The sequence below is a fragment of the Mobula birostris genome, chromosome 32, assembly GCF_030028105.1.
Source record: "Mobula birostris isolate sMobBir1 chromosome 32, sMobBir1.hap1, whole genome shotgun sequence".
In the NCBI taxonomy this organism is placed as follows: domain Eukaryota; kingdom Metazoa; phylum Chordata; class Chondrichthyes; order Myliobatiformes; family Myliobatidae; genus Mobula; species Mobula birostris.
In genome coordinates this window covers 2,963,277-2,983,613 of record NC_092401.1, presented here as the reverse complement: position 1 = coordinate 2,983,613, position 20,337 = coordinate 2,963,277, and the positions used below count along the sequence as shown (strand labels likewise).

The 20,337-nt window shown below is 40.9% G+C and overlaps 1 protein-coding gene across 1 annotated transcript; it reads right to left on the bottom strand.

The window, feature by feature from the left end:
• Window positions 1-9,439: 9,439 nt before the first annotated feature.
• On the bottom strand, window positions 9,440-20,149 carry ubl5 (ubiquitin like 5). The gene is made up of 5 exons (XM_072248215.1): window positions 20,048-20,149; window positions 13,449-13,513; window positions 11,330-11,413; window positions 11,047-11,084; window positions 9,440-9,700 (listed from the first exon to the last, which is right to left on the bottom strand). Exons 2-5 carry the CDS (start codon window positions 13,502-13,504, stop codon window positions 9,657-9,659), a joined length of 222 nt encoding a protein of 73 aa, XP_072104316.1. The 5' UTR covers window positions 13,505-13,513; window positions 20,048-20,149; the 3' UTR covers window positions 9,440-9,656.
• Window positions 20,150-20,337: the final 188 nt, after the last annotated feature.

Below are 20,337 nucleotides of genomic sequence, written 5' to 3'. Positions count from 1 at the left end.
CTGCATGAGAACTTCCAAGTTGCTTTGCACCTCAGATTTTTGAATTTTCTCCATTTAGAAAATGATTAATACTTCTATTCCCTCTGTCAAAATGCATTCCCTCTGTCACTGCTTTGCCCATTTTCCCAATCTAAATCCTTCTGCAGGCTCCTTGCTTCCTCAACACCACCTCCCCCTCCACCTATGTTAGTATCATTCGCAAACTTGGCCACATGAGCAAACATGCAAGCACGTATTGGCAGTAAATAAGTGCATTTTAAATAATGGAGGCATTAAGATCCAGCTCAGAAATCAGAAAATCCTAGATTTAGATGCATTTATGTATAACTTGAACAAACAAAATCAGGGTGTAGGCCATTTAGCCTCTCAATGCCTGCTCCTCCCTTCATTGGAACATGGCTAATCCAATCTTGGCCTCATCTCCACGTCCCTTCTTGTCCCACCATAACCCTTGAATCATCACCCCATTTTTCAGATCTAAAACCTGCCCACTTCATCCTAGAAAATCTCAGTTTTCAGTATCCACAACATTAAGGTTCAGAAAAGTCCAAAGAATCATCGATCTTTGAGAGACCTGAGAGAAATTCCTCCTCGTTTTCACCTTAACCCCTTATTCTGTAACAGCATCCTCCATTCCAAATTCCTCCATCCTCTCAGTGCATGTAGTACCCATGTAAGTTATTATAATTCTATGATAGAAGAGTTACATATATCCTGAAATACTCAGAAAAATGAAACTTTGTCAAAGGACCTAAGTAGGCTGCAATATTACAAATATTTAGGATCTTGCAATATCATGCCTCAACTGCAAAGGGCTGAATTATCTGACCTGCTCCCCTTTCTTGGTCTCTGGTCTCCTTGTTGGATAGCCCAGGGATCTTTGAACACCTTTTCAACCACTCCCAGAATTTGACTTGTGTGCACCCAGTCCTGGGGTCTTTGGCTCATCTGATTCACCTCTGGATTAGCACAATATCCTGCAATGTACCAAGAGATATGTACTCAAAACAATAGTTACTGAGGCTAGCATAATACTATTACAATGCCAGTGATCAGGGATCAGAGTGCAATTCCTAACTCTGTAAGGAGTTTGTATGCTCTCCCCACAATTGTATGGGTGTCCACCCACGTTCCAGAGATGTACAGGTTAGGATTAGTGAATTGTGGGCATGCTTTGTTGCCACCAGAAGGATGGTAACCAATGTTCCCTCTAAGATGTGCGTGTGTACACATCCTTTGCACAAAGGAATTTAAACTGCACACAAAAGTTTAAATTTAAAAAGTTGACACCCTCTACCTCGTTGGCATGTTAAGTATATTTCACAATCGTACACAATCACATTTCTTTTTCCAGTTTCTGATGTGGATGGTGTTGATAATGTGGAGATTGTGATGATTTGTATGGAGGTTTTCGAACTGGCTAACTTATACTGTTATTGTTGAAGAAGTTATCGATTCACCAAGTCAAATTTCGAAGAAGCAAAGGGTGTGAAGTGCTAAAGAACTGCTAGTTCATTTAAAGCAGAATGGCTTAATGAAACAGTAGAAACTGTTCTTTTGAAGACCCTGACCTGGAGTTACATGCTGACTACGGTTCTTCGTGTTCTTGGCGTTCACCTGGCGGAGAATCTCACCTGGTCCCTCAACACCAGCTCCATAGCAAAGAAAGCCCAGCAGCGTTTCTACTTTCTGTGAAGGCTGAGAAAAGTCCATCTCCCACCCTCCATCCTCACCACATTCTACAGAGGTTGTATTGAGAGCATCCTGAGCAGCTGCATCACTGCCTGGTTTGGAAATTGTACCATCTCGGATCGCAAGACCCTGCAGCGGATAGTGAGGTCAGCTGAGGATATCATTGGGGTCTCTCTTCCCGCCATCACCGACATTTACATCACACACTGCATCCGCAAAGCAAACAGCATTATGAAGGACCCCACGCACCCCTCATACAAACTCTTCTCCCTCCAAAAGGCACCAAAGCATTCGGGCTCTCACGACCAGACTATGTAACAGTTTCTTCCCCCAAGCCATCAGACTCCTCAATACCCAGAGTCCGGACTGACACCAACCTACTGCCCTCTACTGTGCCTGTTGTCTTGTTTATTATTTATGGTAATACCTGCACTGTTTTGTGCACTTTATGCAGTCCTGGATAGGTCTGTAGTCTAGTGTAGTTTTTGTATTGTTTTACGTAGTTCAGTGTAGTTTTTGCATTGCTTCATGTAGCACCATGGTCCTGAAAAACGTTGTCTCGTTTTCACTGTGTACTGTACCAGCAGTTATGGTCGAAATTACAATAAAAAGAGACTTGACTTGACTTGACTTGACTTGTGGGAATGGGACCTGCTCTCGGGATTTCATGAATGGCCATTATTTGGCACCCCAAGAGCTCAGCCTAAGAGCTTTGCTTGCCTTCAGAGGACCAAGTTTTCATGACTCTGGAGATGGGGGGCGGTTTTGGAGGTCAGTGCCTCTGCAGGGGATTGGTGTGTTGTTGGAGACGGCAGATTTCTGGCTGTGTGCCCAGGGGCCTCAGATCTTTGGGCACAGAGCTCGGAAAAAGCAACGCCACGGACTTTTAACATTGTAAACCAGCGAGTTGTTTGTTATGGCTCCCCTCTCGCTGTGAAACGGAGACACTTCTTTCTCCCTTATTAGGGAGAGAGAGAGCCTGTGGTATGTTGAATACCAGGTGAACAAATAGTCTTTGGAGTACTGCAAGTCTGTGTCTTTGCTGTTGCTTTGCTCACGCTTTTGTGCTCGGAGGCGGGTGCTGATGCTTGTTTTGCTGGTGGGGGGACGGGGGACTGTTGCTCGCTGCTGCTTACGCGTGGGAGGGAGGGGAGCTGGGGGGTACTTTGGGGTTCTAACATTTAACTGTCACTTATTCTTTGGGGGCACTCCTCTGTTTTCGTGGATGGTTGCGAAGAAAAAGCATTTCAGGATGTATATTGTATACATTTCTCTGATATTAAATGTACCTTCGAAACCTTTGAAACAGGTTGTTGTCACTGGGCAAAAAAATTGCACAGCACAAGATTTTTGCTCACACTGGTCATTACAAATTAGAGAAAACATTGACAGTGACACCTGCAGGCTGCATTCAGCTAATTCTCGGTTCTGTTACTTGTTGACACAAATGACACATTTCACTGTATGTTTTGATATATAGGTGACTAATCTTTATATTAAAATTGTCCACAGGTATGATTTATATGATTTTAGTGAAGCAGCTAAAAGATTTTCTCCCAGAAGCAAATGTGCCTAACATATGAAAAATTAGCACAATTATATATTAATTCTTCAAAAGTCTGTCAGATCATATTTGTATTTCAGCTATAATTTTTATGAAGTTCATTTAAGTGGGCTCCTTACTAAATGTTGACCAGCCTCTGTACTGGTGAGGTGCAAACATTCATATACATAAGTGGAAAAGATTGGACAACCAAACTCAGACAAATGTGTAAGGGAACTCAGAGGATGGTGAAAGTGTAATGAGAAGCGGAGGCTGGTTCAATTTCAAAATTTAAGAGAAATTTAGATAGGTATGTGGATGGAAGGGCAATGGTCCAAATGCCAGTCAATGGGACTAGACAGAGGGGTCAAATGGCCTGTTTCTATGGCAAAGCAGCAAAAGCAGGCACTTCAGCCCACTTAGTCTGTGCTGACCCACTTACACTAATACTGAACTATTTCCTACTTTGTAATTCTCCCCAAATTTCCATCAGCTTCCTATCAGATTGTGTAACACACCTGCACATAAGGTGAAATTTAGTGACCAATTAATTTACCCATCTGTACATCTTTGGGATGTGTGAAGAAACCAGAGCCCCAGAGGAAATCCATATAGTCACAAGGAAAACATGCAAACTTCATGTCACTGGAGGTCAGGATCAAACTGTGAGACAACAGCTCCACTAACATCATTGTGCCTCTACAGACAAGATTATATTTATTAATTGCCAACTCATTTCTTGGAGAAACTGTTAATTTTTCCTTTAATAAAACTTTACTTGATTTACTAAAGGGGAGATATTCTTGGAAAATAATTAATTAAGCAAGATTAATTGAAAAGGCTGGGCAAAATACATTATACATTATAGGTATACACTGCACCAAATGCCTACAAACAGTGAACAGCCCACTATTACAATAAGAAATAGCTTCAGAGATAATAAGTATCTACTCCACTTGATGGCTTTATAATGAAGATTTGCAAACAGATTATTCATTTGTCGAAGAATAATGACGCACAGCAGGTAGTGTTGCTGTCTCACAGCTTGGTTTGATCTCAACGTTGGTGCTGCCTGGTGAGTTTACACGTCTTAAAGACATGCTGGCTATGACGTTAATTAGATACGCAAATAGCCCTGAGGTGGAGGAGGGGGAAGTTGACGGGTATGTGAAAAATAATAGGAGCCCGGAAAATAAGCACTCGCAGGATGCCTTTGTGTCTATGGACTTTGGATACTTGTGCAGGATTTGCAATAGGTTGTTTTTTTGGGTAGTACAGGAACATAGAACATAGCACAGGAATGGGCCCTTTGGTCTACAATGTTGTGCCAACTCAAGCAGGCAAACAAACTGATTTTAAGAGCAGAGGGGTTATGCTGCAACAATACAGGGCACTAGTGAGGCCATACTGCAAGCAGTTAGAACATAGAACATAGAAAACCGACAGCGCAATACAGGCCCTTCGACCCACAAAGCTGTGCCGAACATGTCCCTACCTCAGAAATTACTAGGGTTACCCATAGGCCTCGATTTTGCTACGCTCCATGTACCTATCCAAAAGTCTCTTAAAAGACCCTATCATATCCGCCTCCACCACCGTTGCCAGCAGTTCTGGTCTCTTTACTTGGGAAACGATATACTGGCAGAGGAGGTTCACCAGGTTAATTTCAGAGGTGAGAGTTAGCCTGAGATTGATGGAGATTGAATTGCCTTGGACTAAATTTGCAGGAGTTTGTTAGAATGAGAGGGGATCTATGGAAGCATATAACATTACAAAAGGGATAGATTAGATAGAGGCAGAAAAGTTGTTTCCACTGGTGGGTGAAACTGTGGCCTCCAAGAGTTGCAGGTGAGTAGATTTAGCATGGATATGAGGAAAAACAGTTTTTCTTCCCAGTGAGTGGTGAATCTGTGGAATTCTCTGCTTATGGAAGAAGTAGAGGCTACCTCATTAAATATATTTAAGGCAAGGTTAGACTTTTTTTGCATTGTAGGGGAATTAAGAGTTATGGGGAAAATACAGGTAGATGCAGCGGAGTCGATGACCAGATCGGTTATGATTTTGATGAATAGTGGAGCCGCGGGCAGGATGGGCTACTCCAACTTCTTATATGATAATTGGCATACCAGCCAATATAAACATTGATGGGTTGAGTGGCCTCTAACATGATTAGAAATATGGCAGACACACAAGCTGCAGGGAAGGAAGAATTATATTTCAAATCAAAAGGAGAAGATGAACACTAAAGTAAATAAATCTCAATGTAAAGAGAAAAGTAAATGAACAGAAGCCTCTCAGTAATTACGAAGAGCACTGAAGTGAAACACATAGAGGATCAGATTGAAACCTTTAGGCTGAGAAATTGGCCAGAAAGAGCAAAATTAAACCAGTATAAGATGATCAGTTAGAGGAATCAGAAGACAAGAATCATGGTGAGGATGTTGAGGAAGTAACATTAATGGAAAGTTATTGAATTGCCTGCTAATAGATCAGAGCATCACAGAAAAATCAATATTACATTTCATTTCATATCAATTTCTGCAGCCTTGGAACTGAGAGAAGAACCGTAAATTCACCTGCAAGCAAATCCTGTAAGGCTCCGTCATAAAATAATCTTGGGGAATTGAATTAACTGTTTATTCTTTTAGACCAAATTGGTTTGTATTTTATTCCAACATTGTGCTTGGAGGCATATTGCATCTTGTCTGTAATTTATTTAATGCAAATCTGAATGTACACATTATAGAATTAATGTATTGGTCTTAAACATACTTGTACTGTGACAGCAAACTGCAGTGTAAAACACTTAAGATTCTGATGCCTACGTCACCTCCAGAATCCTCTGCAATTAACAGTATATTGGCGAATTACAGTACACCAGAGACAAGGTCATGGAAACAGCATTGAAGATTCCCTTAGACCCATTTTGTGGGTGTTGATCATTAACCACTCTAACCCTATCGTAACCCATTTTATTCTGGCTACATTGCCATCAACTGGATTCTGCGAATAGGGTGAACAGTAGAATCCAGGTGATTATTAGCCTACCAGCTGTTGGTGGGATGTGGGAGGAAACTGGAACACATGGAAGAAACCAATGTGTTTACAGGGAGTCAAGGCCAATTGTTAATCCAGCATAACACACACAAAATGCTGGAGGAACTCAGCAGGTTAGGCAACATCTATCTTTCTGATCTGCTGAGTTCCTCCAGCATTTTGAGAGTATTGCTCTGGATTTCCAGCATTTGCAGAATCTCGTGTTTATGTTCATTGAATGTGGGTCGGTGGAGCTGTAAATCAGCAGCACTAGCAGCTGCCTTAGTCAGTACGTTAACATTTCGAAGTGGTTGCCTAGGGTGAATTACAGCCTCACCAATGTAGTTTTGCTATGGCTTGCTTGTATTCCTACAAAATTTCTATCCCTCACAGGAAGATATAATTCTGAACGATTTCGGTTCATAGCTTTCAATGATGGGAATGCATTTTAGTTGCTATCTACCTCAAAAATGGAAAGGTGATTCCAAAACTGAACTGGATGAAATGCTCCATGGGCAAAGAGAGCAAGTTCAAACTTAAACTACCCCTGACCCAACCTACGTTTTCAATAATATTTTAAAAATTATTTTACAATTAATGTATCAATGTACATATTTTGGCTAGGTCCTTTCTGCAAATAAAAGCACCATAGAGAACATGCATTTTACATTGTAGATCAGTGCATGAAATGGACTGATGTTCCTTGTTTTGTCACACAATGCTCTTGCCATTTCCCAACAGTGTAGGATAAAAATAAATAAAGTCACACAACTGTAGTTAACTGAGCTTGAGTTGGCAAGTAACCCCCTTACACTACCAGCGGCTTAGGTAAATTGCACCTCATATTTCAAGATTACAGTATCAGCATAGACACTCAGTACAGATAAGGACAGGATGGTCAACATGGACTGAGCAAATGAAAAAGTCTATTCCTGTGTTGCAAGCCTAAGGCATTCTCAGATCAAATACTGGATGCTTTGTTTTTTTTGAAAAACATCCAGTACTTTAGCACAATCCCAAGTTGACGTGAGGTGGCAGTAGTGGGGCCGTTTTACCTGAATCAGCTTTATTTTTAGACATATTGTGAAATTTATTGTGTTGAGGCAATACAGTGCAAGACATAAAGAGCAAGGTGGTGTTCATGGGTCAGTCAAATATCTGTTGAAGGGGAAGATGATGTTCTTGAACTGTTGAGTGAGGACCTTCAGGATCCTGTACCTCCTCGACAGCAGCAATGCAAAGAGAACATGGTTCGATGGTGAGGGTCCTTAATGATGGATGTCACCTTTTAAAGATGCCCTTGCTGGTGGCAGGGTTGTGCCCATGATGGAACTAGTTGAGTCTAGAACCCTCTGCAGCCTCTTTCGATTCTGTGCATCGGAGCCTCCATACCAGGTGAGAGAAGTATAGCTACTGAAACAATTATAACAATAATCGCACAATGTAGTCAGGTTGTTCCAGGGAATGGTGAGAAGAATCCACATCCTGTTGGTGCATTACGATGAGTTTAATGTAACCACAGCATGAGAACTTTTGCTCAGCTTATATAAACAGCCCCACACTAGGGTCTTCAGTATGTTCACACTCAGAGAATATCAAATGCTTTCTGAGACTGGTTGCAAAGTCAACTTGGAGTGGTGAACCTGCAGCTTTTTAAAACTGCTGAGCCATGTGGTACAAATATTCAGCCATTTACTGTTCCAAGATGGCCACAACTTAGATACTTCAACCTGTTAGTTATCACAAATCAAGGAAAAAGGTTTAGCAAGATATGAGGCAAATAAGACTAGCTTATGCAGGCCTGTTTTTGTACTGTATTACTGAGACCTATTACTGCCCCCTTCCAGATTTTATCCCAAGATTCCTCTTGCCCCAAGAACATCCAGCTCACTGCCTAGTAAATGACTTGATTCAATTGCTTTCTGTGGTAGAGACTGTGTGGGGGAAGGGGGAATGGAGATACATCTCCACCAAAGGAGATGCAAGGCACTCCTTCCCTCCGTTAGCCTGCAGGTCACCCTTGGCCAAGGTGTAGTACCTGCTTAGCTCCCTCATCAGGGTCACATGAAGCCATGTAAGCAGGTGGTAGATGGTCATTTGAGCATCCAGTGCATATCACAAGTCTTGGTTATGTGACCACTGATGCCAGGCAATCTCTGAAGCCTACTGATGATGCGTGGAGTCACCCACTGCCCAGAGAAAGGAAATGGCAAACCACTTCTACAGGAAAATTTGCCAAGAACAATCATGGTCATATGACACGGGATATAATGGACAATAGAGGCAAGCACAGGTTTGCTACTTAACAGAGAAATGTTTTTGGATCCAGTGGAACTGGAAGACTTGGCTTTACTCTTCAACTGTGAGCCTTGGCCCTAGACTCCTAGCTACTAGGAACATCCTTCCTGCATTCAATTGTTCAGTCCTGTTAGAAATTTCTGGATTCTGCACTAATTCTCCTAAACTCCAGTGAACACACAAGTTCTGCTATCCCAGGCTGAAGCCTGGGCAGACTGTGTAACAGGATGGATACAAGTGCAAGATCAAGTTCGGAAGGGGTTTAGTGTTCCAGTGGGGAGAAGAACGAACTGGTTTTTGGCAAGTTCAGGTAGGTGACAATCATTTAAAAATAACATATCAGTAGTTAAAAATCAAAAATATATTATTCAAAACAAAATCCTTGAATATTGAGCAACAAAAAATTGGCTAACAAAAAAAAAATTCCAGTCAAATTCAGGCTGCATAAGCAAGTAACTGCACATTAAAAATAAAGCACACAAAAGGTAAAGCACATTTCCACTTTAATTCCATTCAAACATGTGACACAGAACTGGTTTTCTGATACCCGGCTACAATGCAAACTAGTTAATGAACTTGCATCTGCAGAGACGGGGTGAGGATCTGTGAGAGGGGGGCGTATGCAATGAAATATCCTCCTCCAACCTTTGTTAAATCAGACATGAGATTCTAAACTTCAAAGATCATGAAAAGCTTCAATCTCCTGAATTAGTTAGATTGTTGGCGATTCTTGTATTTTAGAATGAACGGAAACTGTAGCAACTGCAAGACTCCCATTTAGCAGCATACTCAAGGCAAGATCCAGTCTAATACTGTGTGCTAAGTGGAAGAGATTATGGTCAGAATGGGAAGGAATAGATACGCACGTAATTACACAGATCGACACTTTTATTTGCTAATAAACACCAGAAATTAAAAGCATCTTGTATTGGACAAAGAAATCAAGTACTCTGAAATACAAAGAAATTTCTCCAAACTAAAGAAAAATAAGTAATGTTCAGAAAAGCACAAGTGTTCATTCTGAAGCCATAAGCTTATTTCCCCGCAAGCTATTATTTGTGGCAAACTTCTCAGGCTGGAATACACTTCACTGATAATAAAGCTCCAAGTTCATTCCATCGTGGATCTCATCTGAAGGCAATTTGGTTAAGGCGCACACACTTGAAATGCTGTGCAACAAGTATATACCACAGTAAACTTTCTGGCGACATTTTACAGTGTACAAAAACCTACAACACAAGATTTGAAGCCCCAGGATCCACCATTCACATATACAGTAGAGATAAGTTACAATGACCAATTAACTTACAATATGGAATGAGGGTGGTTGCTGAGGCAGATACACAAGGGACATTTAAGAGACTCTTAGAAAGGCAATGATAGAAAAATGGAGAGCTACGTGGAAGGGCTAGATTGACCTTTGATCTTAGTGTAGATTGAAAGGTTGGCACAAGATCATGGGTCAAAGGGCTTGTACTGTTCTAACACACACTTCTACAGGATGGAGGAAAACTGGGCATGCAGAGTTATACACGAGGAATTCTGCAGATGCTGGAAATTCAAGCAACTTTGATGTGTGTTGCTTGCAGAGTTATGGTGTGAACATACAAATTAGACAGCATCAGTACTCAAGAACCTAGATCTCTGGCACTGAGGCAACAGCTCTACTAACTGTACTCTTCTGCACCCTGAATAAACTCTGGAACTATAAAGGTAATGTCAGTTATCTGTTTCAGCAACGCTGTTCATTAAACTACATGTCTATTCAGGGGAAGTTATCTCATATAAACACCTGACCAATGTATTTCCCCAGACTCAGAGCAATGTGTTTTAGTCTTAACTGTGTCCAAAATTGTCCAGCAAGTTTCCATGGTACCAGTAATTCCTCGTAAACACGTTCAAGCATCCACTACATTATATTAAAGATATGACAGTATATGAGTTAATTTACCAGATTGATAATGGGAACCCACTAACTCTACAGCAACTGAGAAACTCAAGTTCAAATAATTAAATATTCTGGAATCAAAAAGATAATAATGGCTACCAAAAATACTATTGAAATTTCAATGTTTCACTGGCACCTTTCAGGGAAGGGCAGCTGTTGCCCTGGTCCACTTTAGCCAATTGAAGCTTATTCTTAGCTACCCTCTAAAATGTCCCAACATGCCACACATTTGAAGGATTAGGGATGGACAATACAATTCAGGGCCAGACACTTTAGACACCCCACCTCATGAATGTTTTTTCATTATCAAATAAAAACACATTTTCAAATTAGTTCTGTATTCTTGACTTACTAAGGATAATTTTTGAAATTTTCCCTTCATCAGAGACAGCATTTTGCAAAGTTTAAGGTCAAATTTGATAATATCTGGTACTGATTTCAAAGATTTGCCCATCTCAACCACCTCCTCCCAGCAACTCTCAACACCTATAGATTCAGAACTGAGCATATTCACAAGAGCAAAGGATACAATCCTCTAACTGAACGTGATTCTTGAAAATGGTGTACCTAAAATTGCAAAACAATAAAATTAGAACAAGGAAATTAGATAACTAGTCTTCTTTCACTTGGATCACTCCAGAATGACAACTGTTTCAGCTTCAGCTAGAGGTCAAAAATATTGATGAGTTTTATTTGGGGGGGGGGAAGAAAGGGGAAAGAGAAGTCAACAGAACATTTCAGAGCTTAAAATAAAGAAAAAAAAAAGACCTCAAGGAAACTAGTGCCAATAGAAGTCAAGTAAAAATACACACCATTTCTTCAAGACCAACTTGTCCCATTTTGTTCCAGTTTGTGCAGCAATTAACTTCTTCAGATCTTGTATGGTATCATCAGGACTGGGGAATAGAAACATCAAGGAAAGAAAGCACATTGATGTGAAACATTCCATCCTACAGTGCTGCAAGTGGCCTTGGTTTATAATCAAATTAAATCCAAAACCAGATGTAGTTCTGTAAAGTACAGCCCTGTCATTTTAATTCTTTGGATCAGTGCATCTTGAGATCCAGCAGAACCATTCCCAACTAATGAAAATATATTCATAAAATCAGCAACTTTTGATAAAGGCACTCCAGAGGTTGTATTTCCTGGCTGTAAATAACTGTTAGAATTTGAGCTTAATTACCATAATCATAATACTACATGCTATATCCGATGTTTAAATCATCAGACCTATTAATAAGAGTCTCATAGTCCTAAAAAACACGCTCAACATCCATTTCCCCATGGTGATGAAAGAAAGACAGAACAAGAATTCCAGATTCGACATTTGATTTGACATCAAGTATGTGCCAAATCCTGATGGGAGAGTACAAGTGTCTACGCAAACTAGGTTATGGAACAGGCACATTCCTTGTGGTCATGGAGAGAGTTCAATGTGATGGATTACACCACTCTTCCCAAAATGCCACTTGTCGCATTCTAGTCTTCCCACCCAACAACCCTCTCACCCTTCTTGTCTTCCATTTACCCCTTAGCAGCTTACTCAACACTACAACTCTTGTTAGTCCTTATTGATCTGCAGTCCTCACACCAAACATTTGCTTCACCCACTAGTGGCAAACAGGGAAATACCGCCCTCCCCCATCTAAATAATCCAAAATTCACCTCCCCCAATGTCTTTCCTGCTTTAAGATCTATCTTGACCTGCACTCAATAACCATAAGCAGGTTATAGCCAGTCACAATTAGGTTATTTATAGACAAAGACTTTAAATTGATGCCAATGTTTCTTTAATACCAACAAACAAAAACACTGCATTAAGCTACCCTTTCTTTTTAAAAATAACATTTCTGAAACCCAATTGGAAAGAACTACAGCGAGACAATGCCAACTTCACATGATTTGCATGCTTTGCAGAATAATAATGAGACCACCAGCGGACTTTGTTCTACTTACTCGTTTTTGGGATGTATCCAAGTCAGAAATGCATTGACTTTGAGGGAAACTTGCCCGGGTTATGTTTCATGTAACTCCCACCTTTGTGTTTTAGGGGGTAGAGGTTGAACAAAGAAGTTGCCCAGGCAAGTAACTGCAACTTTTTTTTTTGGAGATGACACACAATTTAGCCACAGTAAACTACTGTGTGAGAAAATTTACCTTGTGGGCAGTTTGCATGACTCCAACTTGAGTATTTCACAAAGAGTGTCTATGAATAGCATGATGTTAGCCATGGCTCACAGCAAATTGGTTACAATATACACATGACACAATTTATTCCTAACTCGAAGAGTAGTTGAAGATAAAACTCAGCAACTTAGTCTAAGAAAAGAATTATTTTATTAAAGCAAATGAATTCTCGATCCATAGAGATAAAAGAATGATGGCAGAAAGATCCAACATTTTTGCTTTGTCTGTTTTAAAAACGTAACATTTTTACTGTCTGTCTAGGTACCATATCCAATGTGGACTTTGGTGACCATGGTTTTCCATATAGATCTAACATTAATCTAATCTAATTAATCTAGCATTTAATCTAATCCAACACCTAATCATTTTTACTGCTATGAAAATAATTCAAGCTGCAGACACTGATAAACCATGCGTGTTCAAATTTACGTCATGAGAAATAGATGCAAAGGACAACCCTTTACATTGCACTATAAGAAACTATAACAAGTTATCAAGAAGTTAAGCTATATTTCCTTCATGCAACTAGTTAGAGCCTTATATAGATGTACACCACAATAACCTCTATATCTAACACACACGACTCTGCATGGATACAGAGGTATTCATTATGTTTGTGGATGCAGAGGCATAACCAATGGGGAAAAATGGGGCACCAAAGACACCAACTCAACCACCAGTGAAGAACATGAAAGAACCCAATTTAAAAAATTGTTACATTGATCAACCATCCTTAAAGGATACTTGCACTTAACGCGAACCTTCTTTCCCAAACGGTCATTGCAAATGATCTCAATCATTTTTATTTCCTGGAAAGACAAGGAAGAAAAGATTTAAGAAAATAATGCAATGTGGAATAAAATCAAATCATAATTCTTATTTCACAATGAAATGTATACCATGACTCTGCTCTGTTTTGATTTTCACCATTCTAAAGGAACAAGTAGACAAATCTACAGATGGATAGATTTAAGCTATTGACTGCAGTTCAAAGCAATTAGTAATGAAATTAAAGCAGGGTAACTGATGCAGCATCGAAGTAATACTTCTTCAGTTCTACATTAGGTACCCTGCATTATCTTTAACTTACAGGGTAAAGAACTAAACTTGTGTCCAAACAAAAAAAACGATGCATCTTACATTACATCGACATCGAATGTTGGCACTCAGTCCACTGTGCCTGGCTTGGCGAGATTTCTCTAAATAATTCCATTCTTTTACTTTCAGCTGTGACTATCACCTGCTGTGCTGTATTATTGCAAATTTCATAAAATCAAAAATTGTCTTAACTGAGACAACTGCTGTAATTAGTTGTAGGTTCATAGAGAAACAGCACCAATTACAGTGATGGTGTTCATAACACTAAAGACAATATTAATGCTAATGACGACTAATGATTAAAACAATACTCAGATTATACAAAATAATATTGGTTATGTTACTAACAGCAAAAGCAATTTAAAAAGCCGCAGGTGTTGTAAATCTAAAAAATAAAACAAAGCCAGAAACACTCAGCAGGTGAAGTTTCAGTTGCAGAGCAGGTATTTAGGAGGATTAATGGGTCAAATGGAACATCTCGAATGTGGTGAGAGCAAATGAATAAAAAGTGACAGCTGAGGGCACATTGAGCTTTGTAGTTAAGTTTGCTAATTGTAAAGAAGAAGGTACCCAAAGGTGGAGAAGTGACCATCAAGTACAGAAGGCTGCACTCTGCCAAGTGGAAGTAGTGATCCTCAAGCCTGCATTGGGTCTTTCTGCAACAATGTAGAGGCCACACTTAGATGTGTGAGATAGGGAGTGGGATGGATAATTAAAACGGAAAGCAAAGGTCGGCTTAGGATTGCTCCTTCAGGTTGAACAAGTGCTCCATAATATTCTGGCATCAGCCCCCTTCCTTCTCAGTCCTGATAAAAGGTCTCTGGCTGGAACATCAGCTGTTTATTCATTTTTTTTTGTTGAGATTATCAGGACACGCAGTCCTCGTTTATTGTGATTTAGTAATGCATGCATTAAGAAATGATACAATGTTCCTCCAGAATGATATCACAGAAACACAAGACAGACCAAGACTAAAAGAACTGACAAAAACCACATAATTATAACATATAGTTATAACAGTGCAAAGCAATACCGTAATTTGATAAAGAACAGACTATGGGCACAGTAAAAAAAAAAGTCTCAAAGTCTCTCGAAAGTCCCATCATCTCACGCAGACGGTAGAAGGAAGAAAACTCTCCCTGCCATGAACCTCCAGCGCCACAAACTTGCCGATGCAGCACCCTGGAAGCACCCGACCACAGCCGACTCTTGAGTCCATCCGAAAACTTCGAACCTCCAACCAGCCCTCTGACACCGAGCACCATCTCTGCTGAGCGCTTCAACCCCGGCCCTGGCTGCCAAGCCAAGGATTTGGGGCTTTCCCCTCTGGAGATTCTCGATTGCACAGTAGCAGCGGCCGTGAAGCGGGCATTTCAGAAGTTTCTCCAGATGTTCCTCCGTACTCTCACGTCTGTCTCCATCAAATCAAGATTGTGCACGGCATCCTACTTGACAAATACAGATATCATTCACTGGAGAGGCCGCGCGCTCTGCGTCATGTCGCCATCTTCTCCTCCTCTCCATAGATTTGCCTGACATGCTGATTTCCTCCACCATTTTGAATGTGTTGTTTTGGATTTCCAGCATCTGCAGAATCTCAGGTTTATGATTTGCTGCTCTATAACATAATGGCTAAATCAATGTTCAATTTTCCCAATGCAAGGGAGGCCATAACAGCAGTAGCATTTATGATTAAATCAATAATGTTATCAAAATATTAAAAAAACTGACTGATAGCAACACCGATATAAATGATGACCATTATGGTGATATGTTACTAATTGTATCAAGATACTATGGGTAGGACATAATTGCACCGGAGAGTGCCACAAGCATATTGCCTTAGGTGGAATGTTTGAGTTATGAGAGACTGGGCTTGTTCTCCTTGCAATGATAAAGCACAAACAATACAGCACAGGAAGAGGCCCTTCAGCCCCAGATCCTGTGCCAAACTAATTAAGCTAAAAATATCTAATGCCTTCTCCTATATATGTTTCATATGCTTCCCTCCATTATCTGGAAACAATGGATCCTAACACTAAACACATCTTTACCTCCCCCCCCACCTCACTTTCCACAGTGATTCCCTTGTCCATTCACCCCTCTCCACTAATTTCCCTCCCTCCAAATGCCCACCTACCCATTGCCCTCCATTCAGGGCCCCAGCTGTCCTTGCAGGTGAGGCAACACTACACCTGCAAATCTGACGGCACTGCTCCTGATGCGTCGTCCTCTACATTGGTGAGACCTGATACAAGTTGGGAGACCGCTTTGTCGAGCAACTCCACTCTATCTGCCAAAAGCAGAATATACCAGTGTCCAACTATTCTAACTCTTATCCCCATTCCAACATGTTGGTCCATGACCTCCTCTTTTGCCATGATCAGTGCAGATGAACCACATATTTCATCTAGGTAGCCTCCAACCTGATGGCATGAACACCAATTTCTCCATCTGGTAATTCTTCCCCTCCCCTTTCCTCTTATACTCCCCCTTGCCTCTTCTCCTCACCTGCCCATCTATCCTCCACTATCCCCAGGGTGCCCAGTCCTTCTTCACTTTATCCCATGGTCCACTCTCCTCTCTTATCCTATCAGATTTGTTCTTCTCCAGCCCTTTACCTTTCCCACCCACCTGGCTTCACCTATCACTTTCTGGCTAGCCTCCTTCTCCTCCCCTCATCTTCTAATTCTTGCATCTTACCCCTTCCTTTCCAGTTCTGAAGAACAGTCTTGGCTCGAAACGTTGATTATTTATTCATTTCCAAGATGTTGCTTGACCTGCTGAGGCCCTCCAGCGTTTTGTAGGTGTTGCTCTGGAAATCCATTGTGTCAACCCAAGGGCCTCTTAGATACCTTCTTTACATTTTTCTCTACCATCCTGACAGTGCATACCTAATAGCCACCACTGTGTACCTCCACTGAATTTCCCCCCCCTTACCTTCTAGTATTACACATTTTGAGTTGGGAAAAAAAAACACCAGCATCTCTTCTACCTATGTGTCATAGATAGACCTGATAAACAATTAGGCTTTTCCTCAGCCTCCATTACTCTAGAGCAGGGATTCCCTACATTAATAGCAGGGGTCCTTGACATAAAAAAGGTTGGGAACTCCTCTCTCGAGGAAACAGCTCCAAGATTGTCTAACATCTTCTTACAGCACATGCCCTCTAATACATACAGGATCCTGGTAAGTCTCCACATAGCAGAGCCATGTCAAATTATGACAGGCATAGAGAGAGAGCAAACAATCCCAAGGCAGCAGTGTCTAGGGCCACGTGCATGGGTTCAAAGTAAGTCATAGATTTAGAGGGGACCCTGAGTCCAGTTAAATCTGGAACACTTCCTTAAAAGGTGATAAAGGCAGGTACTCTCAGAACTTTTAAACATGTGGAGAAACATCTGAATTATCAAAGCATAGGATTATAGATGATTAGTATATTCATGTACTTGATTGCCTTAGCATTACCTCTTTCTGTGCTGTATGACTATGATATTAACTGAAGAGGCTTTGCTCTTAAGAAATGGAAGAATTTGCTAGGTTCAGCGTATTTACTCTCCCAATCAATGCATGGTAGTTTCCCAAAAGGGGGAGAAAAGATTACATATGACAAGTAAAGCTATATTGACACTTACAGTGAAATGCATTGTTTGCCTCAATGACCACAGTTCCATGAACGTGCTGGGGTTAGCCTATCAGTGTCCCCATATTTCTGGCTCCCTCATAGCGTGCCCATAACTTACTAAGAGGAAACCAGAGCACCCAAAGGAAAGGCACGTGGTCGTGGGAAGAATGGACAAACTCCTTTCAAAGAGCTGTGGGAAATTGATCACTGCCACTAGAAAGTGTTATGCTACTGCAACACTGCTGTGCTGTCCTAGAGGCAAATAAGCCACCTTGAAGAACACTTGAAAAACCATAACATGGAACAAATAATGAGCTTTGCACCTCATTTTCACTGATATGGCATGCCTTCTCTGTCATAAATCTTATGAAAAATATTAATGTAATGCCCTAGTTAAGATTTCACTGCTAATGCTGTGGGATATTTCATTTCATAGTTTTCTGTAGAAGCAGAGTGTTTTGCTGATAGCGTTTAGGCCACCGTTAAAGTAAGAGGTTGTGATGTTTAGCTTAGGAAAGCCAGGTCAGCCAATCAGGATGAGAGAATTGGGAGAAGGTTCTAGAGAAAGCTAGGTGGAGGTTTTGCGGTGGACACTAAGGGGGGGTCGAGGCTTTATCAGTGGGAGATGGAGAGAGAAGATCGAAAGAACTGGCGGTAGGATTCAATCCATCTGGAATGTGCAATTCAATGGAGTCCAAGGTGGAAGCTTCTATTGGTGATCAGTGAACAGCAGTTGGTTCCTTGAGCACAAAGATACTTCCAGCTTTTGGAAGATCCGAGCTCCAACTTTGTGCACATTTGACTGTTTTAGTAATACTGGATCCTTTTATTTTCTTTTTCCCCTGTAATAACCATTTGATTACATGATATTCATAAATACACCTTTCCTATACATGTATGCAGTGTAGAATCTGTTATTTCTTGCTGGCGGGTAATAGCAAATGGGCAGGATTTACACAGCATTCGCTCAGATTAGGGTGCGAGTGGTTGAAACATTCTGGCTCTTCCAGTCTGGCAGGAGCCAAGTCATATTGATCCCAGATGTATGGAGTTCAAGAAAGGTGGTTAACTCACCGCTGAGTCCACTGGCTTGTTATGAGGGCTTAACCAGCCATGTTTCTAGCAACTCCAGGTAAAAAAGAGTTTCAACAATGAATATCACTTAAACCTTTTAGCTCAGGATAATTTCCACCATGACCACTTTCAACCCATTCTAAGGTAACCATTTAACATCATTTCTACCATAGACAAGGAAGTTAATGCTGTGGAAAATAATATTCAAATCAGGTTTATCATCACTTACACGTTGTGAAATTTGCTGTTTTTGCAGCTTAAGTACAGTGTAATACATAAAATAGCATAAGTTATTATAAATTTGCAGATGAATCCAAGATTGGTGAAGTTGTGGATAGTGTAGAAGACTGGCAAAGAATACAGAACAATATAGATCAGTTGCAGATATTCGCAGAGAAATGGCAGATGGAGTTTAACCCAAATAAATGAGAGCAAATGCAAGGAGACAGTACCCTGTTAAGGGCAAGACCCTTAACAGTGTTGCTGAGCAGAGAGACCGCTACTGTTTCCAGTCCATAGCTCCTTGAAAATGGCTACACAAGTCAATAAGGTGGTTAAGAAGGCTCTTGGAATGGTTCCTTTTTTTAAAAAAAAAGAGTAGGCATTGAGTTCAAAAGTCAAAAGGTCAGCTTGCACATTTATAAAACTCTTCTTGGGCCACATTTGGAGGATTAGATACAGTTCTGATTGCCCCACTATAGGATGTTGAGGCTTTATTGAGGGTGTAGAAGCAGTTTACCAGGATGTTGTCTGGTTTCGAGGGCATATGTGCAGGGCAAACGTGGGCTGTTTTCTTGAGAGCAGCAAAGGCTGAGGGGAGATCTGATAGAGTTCTATAAGATTACGAAAGGCATCGATGAGTAGATAGGGAGTATCTGTTTCCCAGGGTTGCAATGTCTAATACCAGAGGGCACGTATTGAGGGTGACAGGTAACAACCTTTCAACGTTCAAAGGTGAAGGGCCAAGTTTTTCTTCCCCCTCAGTGAGTTGCGGATGCCTGGAATGTGCTGCCTGGTATGGTGGTAGAAGCAAATACATGAGAGGATTTTAAGAGATGTTTGGACAGGCACATGAATGTGAGGGAGATGGAAGGATATGGACATGGTGTAGGTAGGAGGGATTAGATTTTTACTTTTCAGCTTGTTCGGCATAGCACAGTGGGCCGAAGGACCTGTTCCTGTACTGTAATGTTCCATGTTCTAGAATAGCAAATATTAAAGTAAATAACGCAAAAGGAAAAAAAAACAGCAACGTAGTGCTCGTGGGCTCATTATATTGATGAAATAAAATACTTTGGTGGATTCAAACCCTTCACGTCACCACCGAGGCATCTGATAACATTCACAAAATTAAGTTACCTCTACTTAGACCAATGCTAATAACATTTCCAACGCCGCGAGGCCCATAGGCCTCCATCAGATGACACAAACCACAGTCAAAGCAGCTTAGAAAACTGGTGTAATTTCTAATTTGATTCAAAATAAACGCTTTCAGCAACCGCTTTGGACAAAAGCACAACTTACCCAGTGAGATACTGTACTTACCACTCAGGCTCCACTTCACGTAGCAACGACGACCAGGCCGCGAACCTCCAGTAACCACACCTTTGGCTGATGGAATTAGCCAATCAACTTCCGGGGCCCTTTGATTGACGTGTTGTTCACCGCTCCCGAAGGAAAATAGTGTGACGTTTATTGAGTCTCAGATTCAGAGAAGCACTTTCATAACTATTGATTTTATTGACCAAATTCCACTAACATTGTAGAGAGCACTCTGTTTATTTTAGTATCTGAAAATTTGTAAAACAAAGATAAGTACAACGCATTATGCTTCC